General features: G+C 42.2%; 1 protein-coding gene across 5 annotated transcripts in view; it reads left to right on the plus strand.

Moving 5' to 3' along the window:
* POC1A (POC1 centriolar protein A) overlaps positions 1 to 22529 on the plus strand; it is a 57305-nt gene extending 34776 nt beyond the window's left edge. For 2 of the 5 annotated variants that reach the window (XM_040569235.1, XM_040569239.1), the window contains exons 10-11: positions 9896 to 10033; positions 22246 to 22529. In XM_040569235.1, coding sequence (XP_040425169.1) covers positions 9896 to 10033; positions 22246 to 22344 — 237 coding nt within the window. In that variant the 3' untranslated portion in view covers positions 22345 to 22529. Of the gene's footprint in view, positions 1 to 9895; positions 10034 to 12040; positions 12378 to 13741; positions 14368 to 22245 lie in introns of those variants that run through there. The other 3 variants (XM_040569236.1, XM_040569237.1, XM_040569238.1) reach the window with 3 other exon arrangements.
* The last annotated feature ends 1484 nt before the right edge of the window (positions 22530 to 24013 follow it).

A 24013-nucleotide genomic window follows, 5' to 3' on the forward strand; every position in this document is an offset into this window, starting at 1 on the left:
GGCTGTACTTGCCCTAGAGTTTTGTTAGCAGGTATGAAGAGGCTTTCTGGAATTTATGATGGAATAATTAAGCTTTTTTGTATGGGTGATGCTCAACTGGCTAGCCTAACATTGCTCCTGGATAATAATGTCAGCAAAAATCTCAATGCCAAAGTAATAATGCCAAAGTAATAGTTCTCGGTTGAATCAAGCCACTATAGGAACCATTGGGAAGAACTTTAACCCCTCGGTTTCATTTTTGAAAAGACTTGATCCAAATGAGCTATAGAGTCCAACTCTAATTCATCAAAGATTAACATCTAGCAGCAGTACCAGGTTTGCTCATAGGAGGAGGCCTGAATTTACCCGAGCAGAGCTGGATAGCTGCATTGGTTTACTGTGCTCTTTTTGGAGCCTCACTACTTATCTCTGATTTTCTGCATATTAAGTTGACTGTGAAGTTGCATCAGAGTAAAATAAGTTCTCTCACTCGTCTGTATCACTGTCTACTTCACGAGCAGGTAACAGCAGAGCTTCTTCACAGAAGGTATTCCAGGAAGCCTCTGTTAATTGTTAGCCCTCTCATACTCTGTTTCAGTTTGCTGCTGCTGTGTGAAACTTTTTCTTCTCAAGCTGGAGGGTTTTGCCTTTATGTTGCTCTTTTCCCGTTGAAACACTTGTTTGCTTTTCCCTTCATCTGGTCAATGTAAACTGGGAATGGTGTGCAGGAAAACAAATCACATTGTTTATACGTTACTTCAGGGTGTTCATCAGAGTTCTTTCATCTTGTCTTGAGGAAGGTCTTGGTTAAGAAGAAAAAGCAAGGTATTAGCACCCTCAGATTGGTTTTCCAAGAGGATCTGAATGATGGCAACAACCTGCAACAGTTCTGCCCAACAGTGGATGGGAGCAGCCATGCTGCTACTGCTGTTACCCTTAGTGTTCTGGTTTAACAAGTCTTTTCACAGAAATAAGATCAAATTATATTTTTTGTTGTCTTGCAGTGAATAGATTTGTTCTTTAAAACTCTTAAACAATAAGGCACGTCCTGACATGTCATTATTGGTCAGAATAAAAATTGCCTTTTTAGTTCAGCACTGTCTCAGGTTAATTAATGTAAATTCACCCACTTAGGTTGCTGCTGTATGTGGCTTATTTTAATGTTTGAGTCATAATTCAAAGCAGAGAGACAGAGTCAAGATTTATGTATTTTTCCAAGCTGCTGTTCTGTGTCAGCTTAGAGAGATGGATGAAGATGGCTCAAGCTTTAAACGTTTATAAGACCTCAGACTTCTCTGCTAAAATCCGAACTTCAAGCAACTGAAGTACCAAATGGACATGTTGGTTTTATATGTGTGTATATATATAATATATAGGGGAGGAGGTATGTTTCTGTGTGTGTACACGCATACATATATAGGTAACAGGCAAATTTGTACATATGTAACGTAGGCATGGTAATACATTGTGCAACATATACATACATATCTCATTAGAATGGAGAAACTACTGCAGAAGAGCATGAGCTGGAAGCTGTTGCTCATACTTCATGAGAACACTATGTGTGTTCTGCGTTTGGCCTTGGAGCCTGTTGCCTTTGATGTAAAAATACCTATAGCCAGATAACCTAAGGCAGAGAATAAACACTTTGCTTCAGTATTTAGCAGTGTTTTTTTGGGGAGCTTTTCCCAAAACAATCTTAAAAAGAGCCAGAGAACAATAACTCAATTTTGGGTGAAAGTTCTTCCCAATGTTTCTCCTGTTTATATTTGGGTCCTATAGTTTCTTGAATGAAATGAAGAATACGTAGCTCAGAAAACACGAGCCTGATCTCAGATGGCACGTGGAGCAGCGGTGCTCAGCACAGACCTCCTGCAGTGCATGGACAGCACGTAGCTTCAATGCTTTTGGCAAATTGGCATGGATGCTTGTTACTGGAAGTTACCTCAAAGGACATAATACTGATGTTTTGCTTGTTTTAAAAGCGACGCTTACAGAATTTAGAAGTAAGTGTAGTGGACCAACAGACAGTGAACTAGAAGAGTGAGGTGATGAAAACAGGGGAAGGGAGGGAACAGCTTTTCCCTTCAAGTGAGCCTTCTGGCAGGCTGGAGGAGGGAGAGAACCACCACTTGGACAGAGATTGACAAATAGTATCGCTTCCAGAGACAGAATGCAGGACTTGCAAACAAATGTAAATGTCAGTCCAAGGGCAGTCTTCAATACAAGGATAGTCTGGGTTTGTGTATCTGACTACTGTAACTGGCCATTAGTTGTAACCCATGTTCTTTTTCCTTCTTGGCACCATAGTTAGCAGAGCTGGATGGTAAGAAGCTGCTTCACTTAAAATATACAAACCTTACACCATCTGTCTGTCTCTGCAAGAGGTCTGATTAGGCAGACGAGTACAAGAGTGCCTTGGGATCTAACGAGGTAAAGATGTTTCTTGGGGTTTATCACAGGTTTAATATTTATTGGCCTATGGAAAAAGGTGGTCGTTACAGTAGGTGTGCCAAGTTTTAATGTTTTCACTTGGTATTTTTACTAACACCAGTGGGGCAAAGGGTCCTGTCTGCATCATTTTTGGCCTTAAAAATGCGCAAAAAAATAAAAGGGAAGTAATGTACTTTTCACTTCCCTTCTTTTTATTCCTTCCCTCCCTTGTCCCCTTCTGTTCTCAAAACTGAGTGCTGAGACAAGAGGTGAGCAAGAATGGCCTGTGATCCTATGAGTTGTTTGACAAAACTGATTTAATTTGTATCCTAGCTGTTATTCTGTGCTGTTCTGGAGCATAGAGGTAGAGTAGTGCTAGTCTCGAAGAATGCAATTGCACCAGAAATTTCCGTGCTACATTGAAAAGGGATGCTTTTCCAGTCTAGAAAATGTCTGTGCTCAGAGAACTGTTTTCAATCAACGGTATTTTATACCTAGCAGGGAGAAATGAGATTGCCTCGCAGTTTTTAATGAGTTCTCCAATCTAGGGTAGTGTACTCCGTCTGACCTTCCTGGAAACTTGAAACTAATATGTTTCCACTGGATGTCACTGTTGCTCTGTGGGAATACATTTAAAATATCACTTCACCTGTGGGTGAAAATCAGTCCTTAAAATAGAAGACTTTAATGGTACTTCTTTCTCATTTGGATTAGCAGAATCGGAGTCCAAATAAACAGTATGCACCACTTTTTTTTCCTGATTCTCTGCTGCTTCTTGGGGATTTTTTTCAGCCAAAACGTAAGAATTTAATTGCATTTGGTGAATAACAGATTCAATGGATGTATTGCTTAAAGGCAATGCCATCTTCCAAGATATTTAAAAATTAATTATTGGTAACGTCATACTCTGTTTAAAAACAAAACAGTAGATACACTGTAGAAGTTGATTTAAAGGACTAGAGGTAAAGCCGAACCCATTCCTTCCCTCCACTCAGTTACTCCCTTCCAGTGGAGAGAAGAGGGGGTATTTTCTAAATATCACCATTTAGAAAGCAAAGTGGCATTTTTAAAATCGTCTACTGCAGTTTTACTACTGATGCACATGTATTCTATAGTTAGAATACACTACCCTACACCCCAATCAGCATTACAATAACTGGCTACAATGCTGTGTAGCCAGGACAATTTTCATGAAAGGTTCAGCATTTTCATGAAAGGTTCAGCAAGAGATGTCTGGAATGAAGGCTGATTAATTTTCCCTTTCCCCCAAGTAGTTGCACTGTGCTGTCTTTAAGTGGTTGCTATAAATAAATCACTTCTGTTTTCCCTTTGTCACTGAGAGCTGTATTGTATTCTGAAACTGCTTATCCATTCTTCCTTTAATGTTCAGCTGCTTCTTGCTATGCCCCCAGTGCTTAATAAGCAGATGTTGTAATAAGATATTTAATGGCAGATACATTTGTTCGGTTGCACTGAATAAAATGCACACTTGACCTCGGACTAAAATAGATAAAACCTCTGTGGGATTGTCACTGTTTCTGGGGCCTGTCTGCAGCACTCAGGTGGCACTTCACCTTGCATGTGAGGCGGATGGGAGCACAAGTGTCTGTGCAACGATGTGATGCTTGTCAGCACTGAAACTGTTGTGAAGACAGTGCATATTTCAGGGCTCTTTCTGTATTTTTTGCAACTCTTTTTCACAGAATGCTTAAGGTTGGAATGGACCTCCAGAGATCATCGAGTCAAATGCCCCTGCCAAGCAGGATCACCTAGAGCACGTTGCGCAGGATGGCATCCAGGCAGGTTTTGAATATCTCCGGCAACGGAGGCTCCACAGCCTCTCTGAGCAACCTGTTCCGGTGTTCTGTCACCCTCCCAGTGAAGAAGTTCTTCCTCATGTGGCAATGAAACCTCCTGTGGTTCAATTTATACCCCTTACCCTATCACTGGCCACCACTGAGAAGAGTTTGGCCCCATCCTCTTTACATTGTCCCCTCAGGTGTCTATAGAGGTTGATAAGATCCCCTCTCAGTCTCCTCTTCTCTAGGCTAAACAGGCCCAACTCGCTTAGTCTTTCCTCATAAGGCAGGTGCTCCAATCCCTTAATCATATTTGTGGCTCTGCACTGGATCCTCTCTAGAAGTTCTATGTTCCTCTTGACCTGGGGAGCCCAGAACTGCACACAATACTCCAGGTGGGGCCTCACCAGGGCTGAGCAGAGGGGGAGGATCGCCTCTCTTGACCTGCTGTTCACACTCCTCCTGATGCAGGCTAGGATCCCGTTGGTCTTCTTGGCCACAAGGCCACATTGCTGGCTCACAGTCAGCCTGCTGTCCACCAGGACTCCCAGGTCCCTCTCTGCAGAGCTGCTCCCCAGCAGGTCATCCCCCAGCCTGTACTGGTGCTTGGGGTTATTCCTCCCTAGGTGCAGGACCCTGCACTTGCCGTTGTTGAACCTCATGAGGTTTCTCTCCAGCCTGTCGAGGTCCCTCCGAATGGCTGCACAGGCCTCTTGCGTGTCAGCCACTCCACCAAGCTTTGTATTGTCCACAAACTTGCTGAGGGTGCACTCTGTCCCTTCATCCAGGTCATTGATGAATAAGCTGAATAGCACTGGAGCCAGTGCTGACCCCTGGGAGACACTACTAGCTACAGGCCTCCAACTAGACTTGGCACTGTTGAGCACAATCTTCTGAGCTCTGCCATCCAGCCAGTTCTCAATCCACCCCATTGTCCATGCATGGATCCCACACTTCCGGAGCTTGCCCAGGAGGATGTTATGGGAGACAGTGTTGAAAGCCTTGCTGAAGTCAAGGTAGACAACATCCACTGCTCTCTCCTCATCTGTCCAGCCAGTCATCTCATCGTAGAAAGCTATCAGGTTGGTTAAACACAACTTCCCCTTGATGAATCCGTGTTGACTGCTCCTGATCACCTTCTTTTCCTCCACATGCTTAGAGATGGCCTCAAGGATGAGCTGCTCCTTCACCTTTCCAGGAATGGAGGTGAGGCTGACTGGCCTGCAGTTTTATGGGTCTTCCTTCTTGCAGTTCTTGAAGACAATGGCATGACATTGACTTTCCTCCAGTCCTCAGGCACCTCTCCTGTTCTCCAAGACCTTTTGAAGATGATAGAGAGTGGCTTAGCAATAACTCACGCCAGCTCCCTCAGCGCCCTTGGGTACATCCTATCAGGGCCCATAGATCTGTGGGTGTCTGGCTTGCCTAAATAACCTCTAACCCAATCCTCTTCAACCAGGGGAAAGTCTTCCTCTCTCCAGGCTTTCTGTCTTGTTTCCAGGTTCGGTAGTGCGTGGGGGCTAGCCTTAGCAGTGAAGACTGAAGCAAAGAAGGCATTCAGTGACTGCGCTGTCTCTGTATCTGCCGTCACCAAGGCACCCACGTCGTTTAACAGTGCACCCACATTTTCCTCAGTCTTCCTTTTGCTGCTGATGTATTTGAAGAAGCCCTTCTTGTTGTCCTTGATGTCTCTTGCTAAATTTAATTTTAACTGGGCCTTGGCCTTCCTCATTACATCCCTGCGTTCTCTGACAGTGTTCCTATATTCCACCCAAGTGGTCTGTCCCTTCTTCCACATCATTTTTAAAGCTGGTTTGAATTTAAATCAATAGTGGCTGGCTCGCCGCAGGGTTTAGATCCCTATTAAGTTTAGGGGAGCTGTACTTTGGTATGCGAAGGGTTCTTTGTCCATTTTTGTGGTCAGTAATAGGGTTGATTTAATCCTTTTTTGTCAAATTGAAAGTAGTTTTAGTCTGGAGGCGCTTTTCCTCACCTGGGTGCAAAATTCCCTTTGAATATAAGTATTCCCTTCAAATTATATATATTACTTACACATCTATATATGTTGTTATTATATATTATCTATATATGTTGTTGTTATCTATATTTGTGGTTGTTATTAAAATGTGAGGGCAGGGTTTTGAAAGACCACACAATGATGCTCACCACTGTCAAATTTGGAGGCTATACATGCAGTTCTACAGAGGCAGCGTCATTGTCTTACTGCAGCTCCAACCAGTGCCACTGCTGTATTTGACCTATCACAGAAGTGAAGGTAGGTGTTTATGGGAAATAACATGTTGCTCTAAGCATTGCACGGTCTCTTTACTTTTTTTTTTTATGAAGAAGAATTTGTTTTAGTTCTTATAAATGTTTGGCAACTTCCTGAAATTAATATCAAACTAAATTCTGGAGGTCCGCTTGGTTTTAGGATACGTAAACACTTCAGCATCTGCTCTGTGAAGTCCCAGTTGTGCTGCTTATGCAGGAAAAGCTTTCGTTCACTTAAAGGAAAGGGTAATTTGGCATGGAAATTTGGAAAGGATTAAAAAACAGCCTTTCTTCTCAAAGTCATGGTAGGAAGACCGCACAATATCGCTGTTCCCCCTGATTCACAAGGTTTCTGTTATGCTTTGGGTAGTGTTGCTGCAAGTACATATTTGTGTTTAGGCTCCTAAAAAGGTGAGTTGAAATTAGTCTAGTGACTTGTATGGAGTCTGATCCAGATGGATGCAAATGCTCTGGTTTCACCTGTGAAAGGGAAAGTGCAGTGCCTTTGAGCTGAGAGGAGGCAGTGTGTGCAGCATCCACCTTGGCCTGGCTGGCCATCAGCCCATCCTGTGATATTGTCCTTCTGCTGCTCTGTATGTTGTGGGCTGCATTTAAGGCTTGTGGTGTTTTCATATGTGGCTAGATGAGGGTTTGCAGGCATTTGTAATGAAATCACCTTGCGCTGGACATGCCCATGGTGCGCAGATTCTTAACCTTTGTTGAGCAGTATATACAGGACCCTTCTTTGAGAGGCCTGCTTGGCCAGATTCCAGATTTAGGTTGCAGCTTCATGCCTTCCAAGCGGGTGGGATGAGTAAGAGGCTGGAGCAAGCTGCTTTCAGTTTCTCTGCCTGACTCCTTGTGGGAAGCAATTCAAAGTGGTGTCTGTAGGTGTGGATGCTGGATACTTGATTCTTGCACCTGCTGTGGCAGGGTAGGATGTTAGAACTGAGTATTCAAAGACCTTTGTCAGTTGAAAGCCTCCTTTTTGGGAATCGCTCTCTATGACCCACTGACATAGCTTTGTTTTGTTTTTTTGTTGTTAGCTGAATGCATCCCTAATTTAGGGGCATGCACAGGCTCCAAACTTCACTGCTGAAGATGCTACCTACGAGTTATCTTCTTGATCACGAAGGTCTGTAAGCTTTCAAGCAGCTGTAGTGTTTGAAATGGGGCAGTACGCCATATTGTCGCACATTTTACATGTAGATTCTGTTTTGGAGGAGTGTTGCCACCATTGAGTGCCTTCAGGAACCCATGCAAGCTTCGTGGAGGTGGCTTGCTGGGCTTTTCCCAGTGGTGGTGTATAGCCTGTGAGCTGATCTGCAGAACGTGGTGTATATGACACAGAGCTGCTGCTGCTCCTGGCTTCAACTTGACCTGATGAGTTCCACTTGTCCCTTACAGCCTAACATGTGGGAACATCTGTGCAATACTGCCCTTGCAAATATGCCACGCTCTTAAAGTCTCTGTACTGTGTACTGTAGCAAAGAGAATATCAACTGAGTTCAACCCAGCAGCTTTTTACTAAAAGCTGTCTGACATATGCTTTAAAGCTAGAGGAGAAAATATGTTGTTACAGTCATTTTTCTGCTTCTGTGAGTCAGCTTGTTCTAATGGGTTTTGAAGTGGATGGCTCATCATCATTTGGGCTTTTTAAGTGCGGGTTGCATGTAGTGTTAGCTTGCTGAAATTTCTGCTGTGCCATGATTGGCTGGCCTAAAGTTATACCATCAAAACATAATGGCCAGTCTTAGCATAACAAGAAAACATGCTATTTAGTGCTAATTCACTGTTGATCAACTGCATTTTCTTGTTTTGCTCTTAAATTTACACAGCAAATAGCAGCCTTGTGAAGCTGGCTTTATCTTGTATGTGCAAAAGCATGTTTTAGTCGATCAAATTAGTTCATCGGTGACCAACACGTGGCTCTGCGGCAACCTGCAGCACACAAGTAGTTCGAGAGTGGCTCCTGTGCCAGGGCTGCGCAGTGTGACCTGTGTTGGCCAAGGGCTGTGGCTAATCCGAATTGCTGCAAGCAATCTGTGTCCTGTTGCACAGGGAGCATGTTCTGCCTGAACTTCCCTTCCCAACCAGTCTTAAGGGAAAAGACAGTGAGCTGCCTGCTTTTTCATGGAGAACCATGATCCTGTAGACCCTCCATACATTTTTATCTAAGAATAATCTTACTGCATTAAGCAGTCTGGGTTTAAAGTTATGTGAGATGGTCTAAGGTCTTGTTGCATCAAATGTAGAGATAAATAGTTAAATAGAGTGCTAATCAGAAATGCCTTCATAGCAGAGAAGAGACAAAGGTACTCCTAGAGCCCATTTTTCAGTCTGTCAGAATTCCTTGCTTTTTGTTGATTTGCAAGCTCCAGCCATTTATGTGAGCAGTAAGTTGGTAAGTTCCGTCCGTGGGATGCAACTGCACCAGGCACTGGGCCATGGTGAACTACGTTTTGAGTGCTGCAATCTTGGCTTTAGATTCAAGTCATGTCTGTTAGTGTAAATTAGGAAATATAAGTCTGCAATTGCTTAATCAGTTGGCTAACTTGTTTAGATAAACTCAACTTCTACTGGTGATAATGAAGTAAGTAATGCAAATAGTGTTTGTTCTGGAAGGAAGATAGCATTTTGAAAGGAAAGAAGAATAAGTTCTCTAGTAAAGATCTATATGTGTTTTAAAAATTTATTTGGAATGAAATATTCAGGCTTGCATAACTAAAACAGTTGAAATTGAAACTTCAAAGTAACCTTGTTCTTAACCTCATTGAGGAGGGAGAACCAGTTCAAGATGTAAATAAAATTATAAGCATTAAATGAAAACTGTGTGTTGTAATGCATATTGGATCATTTTGGTGAACTTAACTACAGTATTGCATCCTTGCCTTCCTGCAGCTAACAAAGATGGAGAGAGCCTTTTACAGTGTGGTACACTAAACCTTTTTCTCCTTACACTGTTGGGGTGAAATAACTTTGACTCCTATCAGAGTAGCTTGCTTCATTCTGTAATTTGGAGGTAGTACTTCACATGGCTCCAGTAAGTCGCCGTTTACCTGTACGGTCTATGTCTGTGGAGCACATGAACGTGCCAAAGCTCTTTGCATATACAAATCTCAAACCTAGCAGGATTGTTCCAAGATTGTTGTCTAAGCTTTGCCTTTCCTCATGAAGGCTTTAAAAAAAATAACAACAACAACACACACACCCCTCCAGACTGTGGAGACAGATGATTCCGCAGCAGCTTTTCCTTTTTTAACTGTGTCAAGAACAAACAGTTGCATTTCTCTCTTGTCCTTTTGATAGCATAGACTGTCTCCCAACATAAATTGTTCTTTACCATTCATAAAACAGAAATCCTTCTCCAGCTGATGGCATTGCAATAGCAGATTGTCTGTTTGTTTTTCTAGCTATCAGAAATGGATTGTGGTGTTCACCTTAAGAAGACTAAAACTCAGGATTCTGGTGGGAACCACGAGCAGCAACAGGACAGCAGTCTTGCAACTACCTTGGAACATATCATGGGACAGCTGGATGTTCTGACTCAGGTATGGTTTGCTGTTTGGTTTTCTAATGAAAAGGAGAATATTTTGCAATAGCTTCATAGAATAAGTGTGGCTAGTCCAAAATCTCTGCTTTTTAGCAGTTTAACGATAAATCTATTTTTATCTGCTTATCAGCGTGACACTATCCGTTCCCTCCCATCAGCTTCCAACTCAGGCCCTGCTCTTCCCCTCATTCCTTTGTACTGCAGTGTAGCAGAGAGCTAATTGAGCTAGCTGTAGTACCTTATCCTATTAGCCAAGGTTTATCCAAGGTAATGCCTGAAGGCGTGGCTAAAATAGCAGGCAGTAGGACTCTGTCTTGGTGAGTAATCAGCCTCTTGTCCTTCCCCTGTTACATTGCAGTCTATAGGCAGACTGTTCAGATCCTTTTCCTTTCCCTCACCCAACATTCACCTACACAGTACAATTTCTACAGTGTTCTCCTCCCATCTACGCATCTGGGCCCTTCTGTGCCCCTCTCACAAACATGCTTCTCACCCACAAGTAACAAACAACTAATCCCTTGCAGAAGCATTAACATACAGTTCTTCTACGGAGACCCTAAGTAATGCTTGAACAGCACCAACTGGTAATGGTGATCCATCACAGCATATGTTTGTTTAATAAGAATTTGAGGATAGAGCTGTATTTTTGGTTGTTTTTATTTGTTTGTTTAACCAAATTGTTGTTCTTTGCTTGTGTTAGGAAATGTTTATTTCTGAGCTAGGACTCAATTTCATTGTGTATTTTTAAGGGATGTGAGAAGCAGGGAGAAGGCATGAGATAGTAAACACCAGTGATATGTAGATAACACCAGGGTGGTTATAAGGAAAAAATCTGTGTGGGAGGGCTTTTCTGTGAGTTTGAGTGTTGTTTCTAGGGAAGAACAAGCAGATCTTGAACACTGTGTATTGAACACACTGATTACTGGTTTGAGTTAGCTCTCTTCTCTCGAGAGAAGTACATGTTATCAAAAAAAAAAAAGTGTAAGATGACGGACTGGAGAGCTCAACAGGGGTTTGAAGTAGGGCTGACTTAGGGATATAAAGCATTCCAGGACTACAGACAGTCTAAAATAGTATAGAGTGAAAACCACAAGATATTTAAAATTCATTTGGCAGAAATGCAAGAAAGCACTTTTCTGTAGTCTTTAGAACTTTAGAATCCTTAGAACACTAGAGGGGAAAAAAAAAATCTTCTATGACGTTAGACCCGCATGTTTGTTATTAAAATGCAACCAAGTGTATACACAAAATATTTTATTATTGTTTTTGTCTCCTTAGTAAGTTTGGAATGTGATCTTTATCTTTCATTACATAAATCAGATTCACAGTTCTGATGATGGATGTGTAATGGCTCCTTTTCAACTTCATAGGTGTTTAGAGGAGGCAAATATTGCAGTAAACAGTATATGTGGGATTTAAACTAGATACAAGCAATGCAAACATCTCTAGAAGGTATTGTGTAACCGTTAAAAAAAAAAAATCCAAACATTGTTTTAAACCTAGCAAAAAGAGAGAAACTGAGATCACTGGGGGAGGAATAAATTAGTAGGTTTTAGAATAAATTTGGAAATAGGCCTGAAACTATAGTTTAAAAAAAAAAACACTGCCTTGAGTAACTGCTTTCAGCAACCTTTTACCTGTAGCTTTTCACCATCTGTACAGTACTTAATTTCACGTTGGTTCTAGTTTTTGTATGTTGTAGTTTATATTAATACCATGCATGTGTACAAGTAGATGTACCTGATGTGTTGTTGAAATGGTTTTGCAATGCTTCCTTTTCATTTTAGTATTTAGAAGTGAAACAAGTTAACACAAAACTATCAAGCTTGTGCAAATGAACATGAAAGAATTCTTTATCCCTGTACTAGGAGATGAGATTCTTGAAAGGGGCGATGCAGGCAGTTAGCAGGGCAAAGAAATGGAAGGTAACTGGAGGGTACCTGCTGGTGTAGCTGAACTTTGTTTTTTCCCTTGTGGGCACGCCATGCTGATGGTTATAACACAGAAGGGAGCACAGGTCCAGCACGGCACCATTACTACCTCTTCCATGCCACCAGATGTTGACCAGGTGGACTAACAGCAATCTGATTGCTAGCTCTGGTCTGAGTGAGACGGAAACAGAAGCTGGTGATACCTGTCTGGTTATCTTTCCTAGCCATTTCTGCCAAAGCATAACTGGGTGCTGCTTCCTGCAGATTCAAGCTGATGTTGGGTATTTTTTATACAAGAACTTTGGAATTGCAGACTTATTTCAATGAAAGAAGGACACCACTACTTCTTAAAAAAAAAAATGCTTTCATAAATATGTGACTAAAAGCTTTCATGAATAAATAACATAATACAGGCGTCAGCATTTTTCCCGTCTTCAAGAAAGGCTGAGACTCTATCAGTAGTCTCCTGGTGCTCTGTTAAAAATCATTGTTATGTAATTCCTGTGTATTGCTTGCTTAAAGAGAACTCTAATGGCATAAGCAGGACCATATCGTTTATGTTGTTTTCTTAGCTATGGAGAAGGGACAGACACACCATTTCCAGAAGCTGTCTACAGGTTTTCCAGGAATTTCTAATTTGTTAACTCGGTGGGAGCTTGGGTATATTTCTAATGTACCACCTTGAGTTCTTGCACTCTCTGTGCTCATCGTAGTTTCCAACACTGTGTTAACATAATGTGGAGACATAATATGGAGGAAACTTAAGGTTCTGATAAACTACTCTGGGAAATAATGCAAATATAAAATTAATCTGTCATTTTTCTAACACTTCCTTAGCTATCATCTCAAGGTTTACCATGCTAACCTGGGTATAATGTAAAAAGTGGGAAGGAGAAAAAATGCTGTGTTTTTTTTTTCAAAATTTTCTGCTGAAAGATGTGATAGTAAGAAATCAGCTGGACACTGTCATCTCTACCCAGTGCACAGCTTTGTACTGAGCTGCGTGCTTGAAGCTGCATTGTCTGCTGCTCACCAATTACCAACACCTTCCCTCTGTTGACAATAGATTTCTAGATGAAGTGGAGTGTCATGTACTCGGATACAGCAGAATCGTTTTTATTCTATTAAGAGGTCTCTTCCTGCCAGACACCAATTGAAAGTAGAAATGCTGAGGCTGTAGAGGCATTATGTCCTGTGCAGCAGGATGCACTTGAGCAGACTTGCTCCTTCAGTTGGCACTTCCGATACAACTTTCTCTAGTAAGAACTAAAGAAACTAGTGGCTGTTGCATACCATGTCTAGCAGTAAATGTTATAGCTAATAGATACGTCCCCCTTAGATTTACAAAGCTTTCTTTTTACGTTGTGAACTTCATGCTGTGATTTTACTCTTCAGGGCTTTGACACCCTTCTTTAAAAACAGGTCTTTGATTCAATGAAGCCTTCCTCTTCTCCTCACCACAACTCTGTCAAGCCTTTTTGTGGTTTAAGTAAGAAAGCGGTCTAATGTAACCTGACAGCATCTTCGTACTTCTTTCTAAACATGGTTTGTAGCCATATTTCACATGTAAATAAAGCAATCTTTGCCTTTTTCAGGTGAGTAGCACATGCTCAGTAATTTTGCTGGATTAAGGATAACTTATCCTTAATGTTCTGGAGTAGAAAAGTGATTTTTGGCTGAAACTAAAATGGAGTAGGTATTATGAGGTGTTATTTGATGGTATTATTTGGGTATTATTTGATGTGCTATCTAAAATGTATTTCCTGCATTTGCAGCTGAACTGCTGAGATGAAAGATGATCATCTGTGAGTTAAGCATCTTAGCTGCAGTGGAAGATTTGTATTGCCAATTGTTATCATAAAGAGTTTGTATAGTCTTGCCCTCACTCCAGACACCTGCAGTTGCTCCATTCACTCTGATAATCCCTAGCACAGGTGTGCAGTGAGCACTGAGGAAAAAGCCACCATTCTTAACGTGGGAAGAAGGAAGGTGTCTGTTCCACATGAAGTGTCCCGAGCTCTTCATCTGAGAGAGTTGTGGATGTTGTGTTTGGGACATGGTGTACTGGTGGACTTAGTAGTGTTAGGTTGATGGCTGGACTTGGTGATCTTAAGGGCCTTTTCCAACCTAAATGATTCTATGTATGAGGTTACCATAAAAGTTCATAAATAGCTGTGGTAATCCACCCACAGGAAACAGTTTCAAATCCATCCCCAAGCTAATCTGGTATTGAAGCCGGGAGAAAACAACGCAGTGAAATGTGAAGAGTTACTAAATCTGAAAGGTAATGCAAGCCAGAACTGAAGGACAGTTTAGCTCCAGTGAGATTAAAGGATTATCTCACTTCTTCCAGAAGAGATTGCAGAGGTGGGGAGAAAAATATTTTGTAAAAAATATATTTAGTACAAAAAAAAAAGGACTTGGAGGAGAAATGGGTTGCTTTTTAAATAAAACTCAAAATGTGTGTGCAGTGTTTGTAATGCAAATGAGTAAAATCAAGTTTACTTCTTACATTTGGGGATATGGTCTTCAAAACGTGTTGGTAAGGAATAAATGGCCCCTTTCTTCTCTGAGATGTTGAATGTAGATGTCCTGGTTTGGGCTAGGATAGGGTTAATTTTCCTCCTAGTAGCTGGTAGGGTGCTGTGTTTGGGATTTGGGATGAGAATAATGTTGATATCACACTGATGTTTTAATTGTTGCAGAGCAATGCTTGCACTAAGACAAGGACTTTTCAGCTTCTCGTTCTGTCCTGCTAGCGGGCAGGCTGGGGGTGCAGCGGGAGCTGGGAGGGGACAGACCCAGGACAGCTGACCCCAACTGGCCAAAGGGGTATTCCATACCATCTGGTGTCACGCTGAGCAATTATATGGGGGTGGCTGGCCGGGGTGGCGGGGGCGGCTGCTTGGGGATAGGCTGGGCATCGGTCAGTGGGTGGTGAGCAATTGCATCGTGCATCACTTGTTCTGTACACATTAATATTATTATTATTTATTATTATTTTATTTTCTTTTCTGTCCTAATAAACTGTCTTTATCTCAACCCACAGGCTTTCATTTCTTTCTGATTCTCTGCCCCATCCCAGAGAGGGAGTGGGGAGGGTAAGCAAATGGCTGTGTGGTGCTTAGCTGCCGGCTGGGTTAAACCACAACAGTAGATTAAACAATGGGTTTAATAAAATAAATCCTTACATGACTTCAAGCAGTTATAAGTAAATTAATATTTTTTTTATTAATTTATTTGTGGATCACAAGGGCTGCTACCTGTGCCTTGCACAAATGTCTTGGTTCGTATGTTACTTTCACTGCCTGAACACCAACTGGCTATGACAAGTCCCAACAAATAGGAGATAACAACAATCAGTTTTTATTCCAAAAGAAATTGTTTGAAATCCAAGTGATCTTTAAAAATAAAAAGCAAGCATTCCAATCTGAATAATCTGTGAAATGCCAGATGAGCTTGGTTTTTAAATCTTAATTTAAGGGGCATAGAGATTATTTCTTATGATGCAGAACCGTCTTTTGGAGACGCAGTAGCTTTGATGATCTCTTACTCAAAATAAATGAAGTACCCTGTTTCTTGCCAGTCCTTATATAGTATCATCCAAGTTCTGAAATTCACTTCCAAAATATGCTTGTTACAGAAATCTCTAAGGATTTTTCTGCTTTCTAAGACTGCCTAAATTAAATACACTTCCAGTGATACTGCTGTATTAGCATGACACTGCCCAGAGGCCAGGTTCTCAAAAATGCTGATTGTCTCCCTGGAGGTCCAGCAGACCTTTACCTTCTCTTAGCCTTCAACAGGCAGGAACACTCGACATCTCCCATGATTTGCATTTTTACAAGCAGACCTTGAAGAAGTATCCTTTGATATGCTTAATATAAGTTGTTGGTTATCTACTGGGTACCAGCAGTTGAGTTAATTCAGCTGAGTAATTAACATCCTTTCAGAGTTAAATTGGGTGGCAGGGAAAGTATATACGATGTCTTCGAAGCACACCCTCATCCTTGTGGCTGGGGAGACCTCTAAGCCTTTTGGAGTTGCTAAGCACGGTACAGTCACTTTTGTAGTACCTACTTGGATATTTCATCATAGCTCATCTTGACTCACTGTATTTTCATACTGTATGGGGAAACATGAAGTCTCCTGACTCCTTTGGCTGGTTGGCTCCCCGAGGTCTGGGAGCTGTGCACCAGGGAGGCTGCCCATACCTGAGCAGGCAGTGCAGCCCTTCCCTCCCCAAAACTTGCAGCATCCAATGCAAGTGCCATCAGTTTAGCTTTGGCTGATCAGCCATCAAGCCTGAAGCAACAGTGCTGAAACATCTTAGTAAAAGGACTGTAAGTTGAAAGGCCCAGTTGCAGATGACACGCATGCCTTGAGTCCCTGCATTGCACAGAGGACATTGGCAGAGCTTGTGACTCCTCATCTTGGAGTCTAGGCTTGATTTAATAAAAAGGATATCCATTTTTCTATATTCCAGGGGCCATTTGATCACTGTGGTATTTCGGTAGTGGTATCTTGTCTACTTTGCTGCTTGGTCTGGCCAAGTGGATGAGACGAATTTTCAGGTACTATGTATGTGTTTTTTTTTCTGAGAGAAAGGTTTGAATGAGCACTGTAAGCAACAACACTCATGTTGCTATACTGGGCCTGTTGCATGGCCGTCAAAGCCACTTCTGCAATCTAGTTAAAGGACTTAAGAAAATGGAGTGTACTGGGAGGTGGAAGGAGCACAGGTTTAGAAAACCCCATCTGGTTTGCTTCTGGGACTTCGTAACCCATGGTTGTACAGCAACTCTGACCAGTATGGCCCTGGCTAGCCACGCTGGGGCAAAGTGTTTTGTAGTACCAGATAGAAAAGTTTACGGAATTGAAGCATGTTACAAAGTAAGTGTGAAAATTTATGAAGATGCATTAAGGAAATATTGATGGGGGGAAGACTAAATGACTGAATGAAACTGTTTCATTCTGAAATAATGTGCTATCCTTAAATCATGCTGCTGCGAAATACTTTATGCAAACAGACTTTGTGAGAATTTACTTCAGAGCTTGCATTCAAAACAAGGAAGGAGGTAAGAAGCTACAGAACTTACTTAAAATGTCCTTGGGGTAGGAGATCTTGTTTTAGTTTGAATGGAAAAAGTGCTGTCTTGTATTTATTTATTCATTTTTAATGTGAAATTATTTCTAAAGAAATGTTAATAGTGCACTTGATCTCTGAGATGAAGACTTTGACCAGTAGCGTAAGGCAAGTCCTGGCATTCAGAGAGCACTGTGTGTGTTTGCTTGCTATGTGAAGTGTTACTGCCAGTGAAGGCTTTGTGTATTCGCGTACTTTCAGATATGAGATTTTCTCCCTTGGTTAGTTTAAACCACCACTTCTTGATGAAAATGATTCAGAGGTACTGAATGTTCTGATCCCATCTCAAAACTGTGTTAAGCTCTAATTTGTACGTGAAGAGTGCTGCTTGCTAATAGCAGGGGTCTCCTTTGAGTTTCCCTAGGTGCAGTTGCTGAGGTGGAAGGGAGACTGACAGCAAGTCATGGCAAAGCTTTGTATGGCAGGAGGAAAGGGCGCTGCCCACTGGACGGGTCTGCACCTGAACGTCGGTGTGACTTCTGAACACGTTCTCCCATGAGCCTCAATTTTTACGTTAAAGTCTGATATTTTAAGTTGTTGTTTATGGAAGGAGACTTTTTTTTTGTTTCCTGTGGCTGCCTGAGTAGAAAGTGTTCACCTGGTAATTAGTTTGCTCATTGGATTAGTTTAGAGAAAGTATAGATAGGTACCTCTGAACCTGCTCATTGGCACTTGCCAAGGAGGGACTTTGTTGGCCCCTTGGATGCCTGAGCAGCTTTTTTTTTATGATGGAATGTCCTGTTCTGAATGTCCTAGCTTTAGCTGCCAACGTGGTGAATAAATGCAGCTCCTTACAGCATCCTGACGGGAGTGCTGGTAGGGATAAGCAGCATAAAACCTCTTCCACTTTGACGCTTGCCATACACTTAGAAGTTCAGGGCACTGTATTATCCCGCTAACATCATTTTAAGATGGTACACAGAAGAGAATTAAATAATGATGTAATCCTAATACAGAGATGTGGTCATTCCAATGTCTTTGTGCTTTGTGGATAGAAATCCCTATTTTTCCATTTGTTATTAGATTGATAGATTTTTTCCATTGTAACATTTCTGCATTTACTGACTGTTCTTTTGCAGGAAGATGTTTTTGGTTTTTTTTTGATAAACTGGAAAGAAAATGCTGTCTTTGTAGATTAACATGTCATATGGGAAGAAAAATCTGAAGAGGCAGAGCTAATGCTCTTTCTTGGGCTATTTGATACATTACACGTTAGTGCCCTGCAGAACAGTTTTTAGCACGTGCTTTAGTGAAACCGTTAACATTAGGGATGGAGCAAATTTTAGCAACCTTTTTATTGAAGTAAGGCTAGGAAACTACCTCTCGGAGAAGGCAGATCAGCGGAGAAAGGGGTTTTATGTTATGAAATGGTTAATGATGACAGGACCAGAAGAAGCTCAACTGTAATGTTTAGCCTGCACATCTGCAAGGCGCACCTGCTTTGCAGTCCTTGTGTATGCCTGTGTTCCTTATGTTGTTACCTATCTGAGTAACATTGTGCAAATCAATGTTTTTTGGGGTCCTGCGATTACCAGTGATGAACTGGAGCAGTGTTGTGTCCACTCTGCTGTTATTCAGTCAAAGCTGGTGAGAATCTGGCATACTCGAAAATCCTATGTGCTGCTTGTGGACATCCCTTGGCTGGCTGGGCGTGGGATTATCCATTCCCATGCTCTTGGCTGCTCCACGTTAAGTACTTGGTTTTAGTTAATGACTGGCCTGTTAAGTTAATTAGTTAATCTGTCTAGCCTGATCTCCCGGTTACCCACATGGAGTTAGTTCTGTCATTGCTCTCCTAGTCTGACCCTGGGGGTCACCTGAGGAGTGTGAATGTCCTCAGCTCTGGACTCCGCTTTTCAGGTTTCCTCTGGCAGTTGTTGAGCTGGTTTCTGTTGGGATTCAATTAGCACCAGGCTCTGCTTATCAAAAAGAGTCCTCAAAAGACGCTGGATGGATTACCCCAGGGCTCTGCAAAAACCTCCACCTTGGGGCTAACAGTGGTTAAACTGTCCCTACTGCATGGTCAGGCAAGGAAATGTTTAACGAGACTTAAAGAAAAGATGCTGATGAAAACTGAAAGTGTATGTAGGTCTGGCATTTGGGTTGGCATCACGGATCTCTAGTATTACTGGGTTGAGGGAGTAAAAATAACGTTGAGGGAATGGCATGGGGAGTTTGTCATGATGTAAGCAAATGTGACTGCTGGATCCCTCAGATTAGGGAGGATGGAGCTGAATATTCACCAGAACTCAGAGTAAGTAGGATGCAATATATATATATATTTTTACATAGTTTCTCATGAACATTTCCTGGTGTGCTGTGAAGAAAAGTAATCGGCTTCTGACACCATGGGAAGCCAGGATCCTACCATAGGGAAACAGAATGAGCACAAACCTGCGTCAGGTGAACCCTCACTGAGTCTGCCTGGTGGCATGTGCCTCCTTGGGGTAGTTGTCAGTTCATTACCTTCTTGAAAAGTAATAGCAAAATCACGTAGCAGTTTGATTTGTGTACCAACAAGGATTTGCATTATGAATGGCAACATGGAAGCTTTGTAAAACTCTGTCACTTGGGAATAAAGTAGCTTTTTGTATGTGTGTAAACTACTATATAATAGTAATAACATTTTTGCATTTTCCCTTACCTTACTAGGACATCAGGTGCCCTGTGTATTTTGGGCATCATGTATTTCAAACTTGAATGAACTGTGCTCTGAAGTTCTTTGGACTTACTGGATTTCACTTCTGACTTCTCCTTTTCCACTTGTAGTTTCCAAAAAATGCTCGCTACAAGTTTATTGAAATGGAAATTGCATACAAGCATAAGCAGAAAGCATATTTCTTGCAGCTTTTTCTCAAATTCAACATTTTCTGAAATCCACTTTATCTGTGCTTTGTTTCACCGTCCTGCATGTAGCAGTGGCTGCAAGCAACCTGGGCCTTTGCTTTTTGCAGGGTTGTGTGACCAGGATGTGATTCACCTGATTACATCTTTTTTTAAAGGAAATTGAATGCAATGCTACCCCCCACATTTTGAATGAACACTGAGTCTTGAGTCACTTGTTCTCCTTTTCTAAATGGAAAAGCCAGGATCCCTGCTGCTTTTCATTCTCTGTCTGGTTGTTTGCAGGCTGAGATCTTTGCTGTAAACCTCTGTAGACATTCAGCCTGCTGTGTTCTTCCCTGAGCCGCTGTGCTCCTGACATCTGTAAGGCAGCGCCTAGGTAGTAGCCATGGCTAGGTTCAAATCAGATTAAATCCTCTCTCCTTTGAACAGACAGGAGAGCTCCTGCTAGCTATGGGATGGTACCTGGTGCCTCCCCAAGTTTTCTTTGGGCTCTCTGTATACAGCAGCTCTTGCACCTCAAAGAGGTAGAAATAGAGGAGAATAAAACTAAATGATGCTAGTGCCATAGGCCAGGGGAATATCTAAGCAATGCAGGGTTTGTTCCTTTGGGCAGAGCTTGTTATGGTTGTAGCAAGGCTGTGTTACACAGCAGGAGTTGACCCTTCCTCTTCTTGGGGCACACCTGTGGGGTGGCAGTGGTGAGAGGTGACTGGGGACATAGCACCGGGGACATGGGACACAGGGAGAGGGCTGCAAACACTTCAGAAGGGATAGACAGGAAAGGAAGGGAGGGTTGCCCTCCACATTAGGGAAGGAATTGATTTTGAAGATTTGCCTTTGAGAAACAGACATGTAAAGGCTGAGAGCTTATGGGTGAGAGTTAAAGACTGCACCAATAAAGGACAGCTTGTCCTTTACTGGGGGGTCTACTGCAGGCCACCTGATCAAGGGGATGGAGAAGCACTCTTTATTTGTGTAGATAAAACCATTCCCCCTTGTCCTATCATTAAACTAAAAGAGGGGAGATTTAGATTAGAAGTTAGGAGGAAATTTTTCACTTGGAGGATGGTAAGGCACTGGAACAGGCTGCCCAGAGAGGTTGTGGACGCCCCATCCCTGGAGGTGTTTAAGACCAGGTTAGGTGAGGCCCTGGGCAACCTGATCTAGTGGGTGGCATCCCTGCCCATGGCAGTGGGGTTGGAACTGGGTGATTTTTGAGGTTCCTTCCAACACAGGCCATTCTGTGATTCTGCCTCTTTACAGGTCAGTGGTGTGTGAGTCGTAGAAAGAAGCTTTGAGCTGTGTTTGGTAGGGGAGGGGGAAATGTGTTCCGGCAAATCCTATGACACAGAACCCGTCCTGACTGTTAACACGTGGTGTTGTGATGTGTCTGAGGGAAACAGTTTTGCAGTAGTGCTTGATGTTGTGTTTTCACCATGACTGTGTTTTCTCCTTACTCCCCACCATTCTTCTCATTCCCCAAATCATTTTGCAGGAGATTTTTCCTGGTCACTCAAGTGACCTTAGCCAAGCTGCTTCCTTTCTTTGTGCTTTAGTTTCCCCAGCTGTAAAATGAGGATAAAGAGACCTGCTTTCCTTTGTCAAGCACTTAGTGATGTGTTTATGAAATGTGCTATTAAAAGGCTTTCTATGTATAACTTCTATACAAATAGCAGTTGTCCAAGTTTATTTGAATTACTTTATTAAAGTCTGATGTTCTGGACGTCCTTTTGTTTTTGAAAGAGGATGTTATTTATGCAGTAAAAATGCTCAGAATATGAATCTATTGATCGTTGCTGATAAGTTTATGGGTATTAAAGCATTAAATATAATCACTGCCTGTTATCAGCCATTCTGGTGTCTTTGGAAGCTGCAAGTGGTTTGCATAGGTAGGTCCCCTGATTACCTCGGAGCGATCAATAAAAGGTTTTCAGCAGAGGCTTTTAATACCACGTGGTTAAAATGTTCTTCCTGTGTATCCTGTCCATGATGACTTCAGCTCTAGGAGAAAGCTATAACAATCCCTTTGTGAGGTAACTGGATTACACAAATACTCGGGCATTATGTTGAGGTAGATGCTGCCACTTTGGTTTTTAACTCCTTTCTATCACCTGACTGTGCTGCCTACACTGGGATGGTTTTCTTGCTTGATCCTGGAGTTACAGTCATGAAATACCTCAAAATACTCCATTTGAATTTAGGATTTCATTACCCACCGACAGTACAGTGGCATACATAGCTTGTCTTTGTGAGTGGCTGAACAGCAGCTTTCCTTTTGTTTTGCAGACAGTTTCCATCCTGGAGCAGAGACTGACACTTACAGAGGACAAGCTGAAGGAGTGCCTAGAGAACCAGCAGAAAATAATTCAGAACAAAGCGAACTGATTTTGTGAGAAAGGAGCAGAGATGGAGGCTCTTGGAGGTTTGCAGTGGTTTGTGTTCTTAACAGTCTGTGTGTGACTTTAACGATTTTGAGAGCAGTCAATTTTTACTTGATATGTACAGTTATTGTATCTGTAAATACAAAACTTTGTTACTTTACTAGAATAAAAGGAAGAAATTATTTGTAAGAGTGGATGATGATTGTGATTTCTTGTGTTTTCCAGATACTGTAACAACCAGCTAGAAAGGCTGCATCTGTTCTGCCTTAGCTGCTGCTGAGTTAACCTTAAAATGTTTAAGCATCCTAGAGTTGTCAAATGTCTGGCCCAGGCCGTTCAGCTTGTTGCTGGCTATATGTCGCAAGAGCTCCCAGGATATCCTGGCCAGTGGGAGTTCACCTCTGTTCTCAAGTCAGAGCAAGCATGTGATATCCTAGTGCAACTCCCACCTGTTGAAGGGTCTGTCCGACCAAATCCCAAATGGTGCCTGGCAAATCTGACAAAGTGGATCAGATCCTGGATTTGTGCAGAGGCTTTTCCAGTGGAAGGATTTAACCTGCTCCCTCATGCAGTGTGTGAAAAATGGTTTGCTGAGCTGAGGCTGGAGGAAAGGTCCTAGCTCTACTAGATCAGATTGCAGAGTGGAATGCCAAGCAGCTTTTGCTTTGTATTTGTCCACTTCTTAAATTAAAGGCAGGGAGAGAAAAGGCAACCAGATAGCAGCATGCTTGCTGCAGTCATAAACCTTCCCTCTTCTCACACTGGATTGTTTAATTTTCAGTCATTTTGCAGATGTTTTCGCAGTCGAATAGCTCATCACTCACACCTATGCTGTCACCGTGCTCCTCGCATCACACCTCTAAGACTCTTTCAAGGCTTTAGCAGGTGTTCAGTGTGTAGCTGCACAAGAATTGGGACTTCTGGGGGATCCTGTTCTCCAACACCTCTTCTGCTAACATGCAGTGGAGATCTCCTTTCTTGTAATAAACTATTACGTACATTCCTGAAGAAATGAGCTGTGGGAACTTGAGCATTTCAGGGTTAATGAAACCCTCCTCCTTTACCATCTTTCTGACCTCATAAAAGAGGGAATTTGCCTCAATGCCTGCCCTTGGCTGGCACAGCAGGCTCCAGTGCTTCCAAAGCCCCCATCTCCAGATGTGCCATGGGCATTTCAGATGCTTGCTGGAGGCCTGGCTGGCATTCTTATTTCACACAGGGCTTAGCAGATCTTAAGGCCAGACCCGTTTTTTTTTTTTTTTTTGCACCTGTTCCTGTTGCAGGCTGTGTCTGCCTGTACTGCATCTGGACGGTGTTAATCTTCTTGTCCCATCTGGATGAAGCTGTTTGCATTCCCTTGTCATCACTGGGAAGCTTCTGGTCTCCTTCCATTCTGGTACTTTCCACATCTCTAAGAACCCCTTGTTGGCATCATCACAATATTTCACTCTTTTTCATTTGCAGGAAGGTGAGGGCTTTCTCATTTCCATGCTTATTGGGTGGATTATAAATCTGAGTTTCTCTCTGCTCCACCACAGACTGTTTGTTTTCTGTCTCTAAGCTCCCACTCTGATAAATTATTATTTTCTCTTAGATTACGCTAATGGAATCAATTCAGTGAAATTCTTCCATGCTCTTGCTATAAGCTTTCAGAGGCTTTCTGTTGAGAGACT

This window comes from Cygnus olor, chromosome 10, assembly GCF_009769625.2.
Source record: "Cygnus olor isolate bCygOlo1 chromosome 10, bCygOlo1.pri.v2, whole genome shotgun sequence".
In the NCBI taxonomy this organism is placed as follows: Eukaryota; Metazoa; Chordata; class Aves; order Anseriformes; family Anatidae; genus Cygnus; species Cygnus olor.